The 1,152-nt window shown below is 43.2% G+C and overlaps 1 protein-coding gene across 1 annotated transcript in view; it reads left to right on the top strand.

Annotated features, from left to right (window-relative positions):
- The first annotated feature begins 433 nt into the window (after window positions 1-433).
- The window catches only part of DHX32 (DEAH-box helicase 32 (putative)), a 38,097-nt gene continuing 37,378 nt past the window's right edge, over window positions 434-1,152 (top strand). Inside the window, exon 1 of the mRNA XM_023730054.1 lies at window positions 434-1,148. Coding sequence (XP_023585822.1) covers window positions 870-1,148 — 279 coding nt within the window. The 5' untranslated portion in view covers window positions 434-869. The remainder of the gene's footprint in view (window positions 1,149-1,152) is intronic.

Here is a 1,152-nt window from a genome sequence, read left to right as displayed (position 1 = left end):
TGTTAGGCTCAAGACCAAGGAATTTCAAGAAATATGCTTGAGATTTCTGGTTTAATTGACCAAACCAAAGATCTTATTCATAAAAGCCAGTCATAACCTCAGATGCAGTTTGACTGGAAAAAATAATAATTCACTTCCCTTGCATGACTTTCTGAACTGGCACTAAGAAACTTAAAATGAGAAGTTTTTTAAATGCGTTGCTTTAAACTGGAGGATTTCTGGATAGTACTACTACTAGACTCTCGTGGGCAGTGTGAGGGGAACACTCACCAGGCCGGCTCCGTTTTCCCCTTGCTAGGGCCCAGCATCTTTTGTAGTGATTGGTTAGCCTCACAGTAGCAGACATGTCCACCCCACGGCTCCTCTTCACTGTCAGTCAAGACATGGGGCCTGTGAGAAAGGGCAGATAGAGAGCACCTGGTTCCATGCCTAGTCACTTTCCAAACCTGCCTGAATCACAGCCTACCCGACTCTAAGAGCTAGCCTAAATGACCCGATCGTTTAAACAGGCAGCAGAAATAGCTGGCAATAACCAATTACTAGGGGGAAAATGCTTGTGTTGTAAATGCCTGTGCTTTTTCTTTTCAGCTTCTGTGTGTATGTGTGTGCCTGATTATTTTGTTTGTTTTGTAGTGTGGTAGGTTGACAGTCATTTAACATGCTGAAGAGCACTAAAGCGAGCCAGCACAACAGGTAACGTTGCAGAAGAACCAGTGGAGATTTGAGGAATCCAACGGGCTAAAACCGTGAACCGCAGCCGTGGAGACTGGGACATCTGAGTTTGTATAAGTAGACTTTTAACCCTGTTTGCAATGGACTATTGATAGGAAAAAACTTGATTGTAGTACTTAAGCTCACTGTTGGACAAGATGGAAGGAGAAAAACTGGAATGTCTAATACCGTCCTCTGAAAAACGCTATTTTCCTGAATCCCTGGATTCCAGTGATGGGGATGAAGAGGGGATTTTGGCCTGTGAGGATTTGGAACTGAACCCTTTTGATGGATTGCCGTATTCGTCACGTTATTATAAACTCCTGAAAGAAAGAGAAGATCTTCCAATATGGAAAGAGAAATATTCCTTTATGGAGAATCTGCTCCAAAATCAGATTGTGATTGTTTCTGGAGACGCAAAGTGTGGTAAGAGCTCGCAGG

Source organism: Trichechus manatus, unplaced genomic scaffold (genome assembly GCF_000243295.1).
Source record: "Trichechus manatus latirostris isolate Lorelei unplaced genomic scaffold, TriManLat1.0 scaffold00031, whole genome shotgun sequence".
Taxonomy (NCBI): domain Eukaryota; kingdom Metazoa; phylum Chordata; class Mammalia; order Sirenia; family Trichechidae; genus Trichechus; species Trichechus manatus.
The sequence above is the reverse complement of the archived record's forward strand: the minus strand, read 5'-3'. Positions and strand labels throughout refer to the sequence as shown.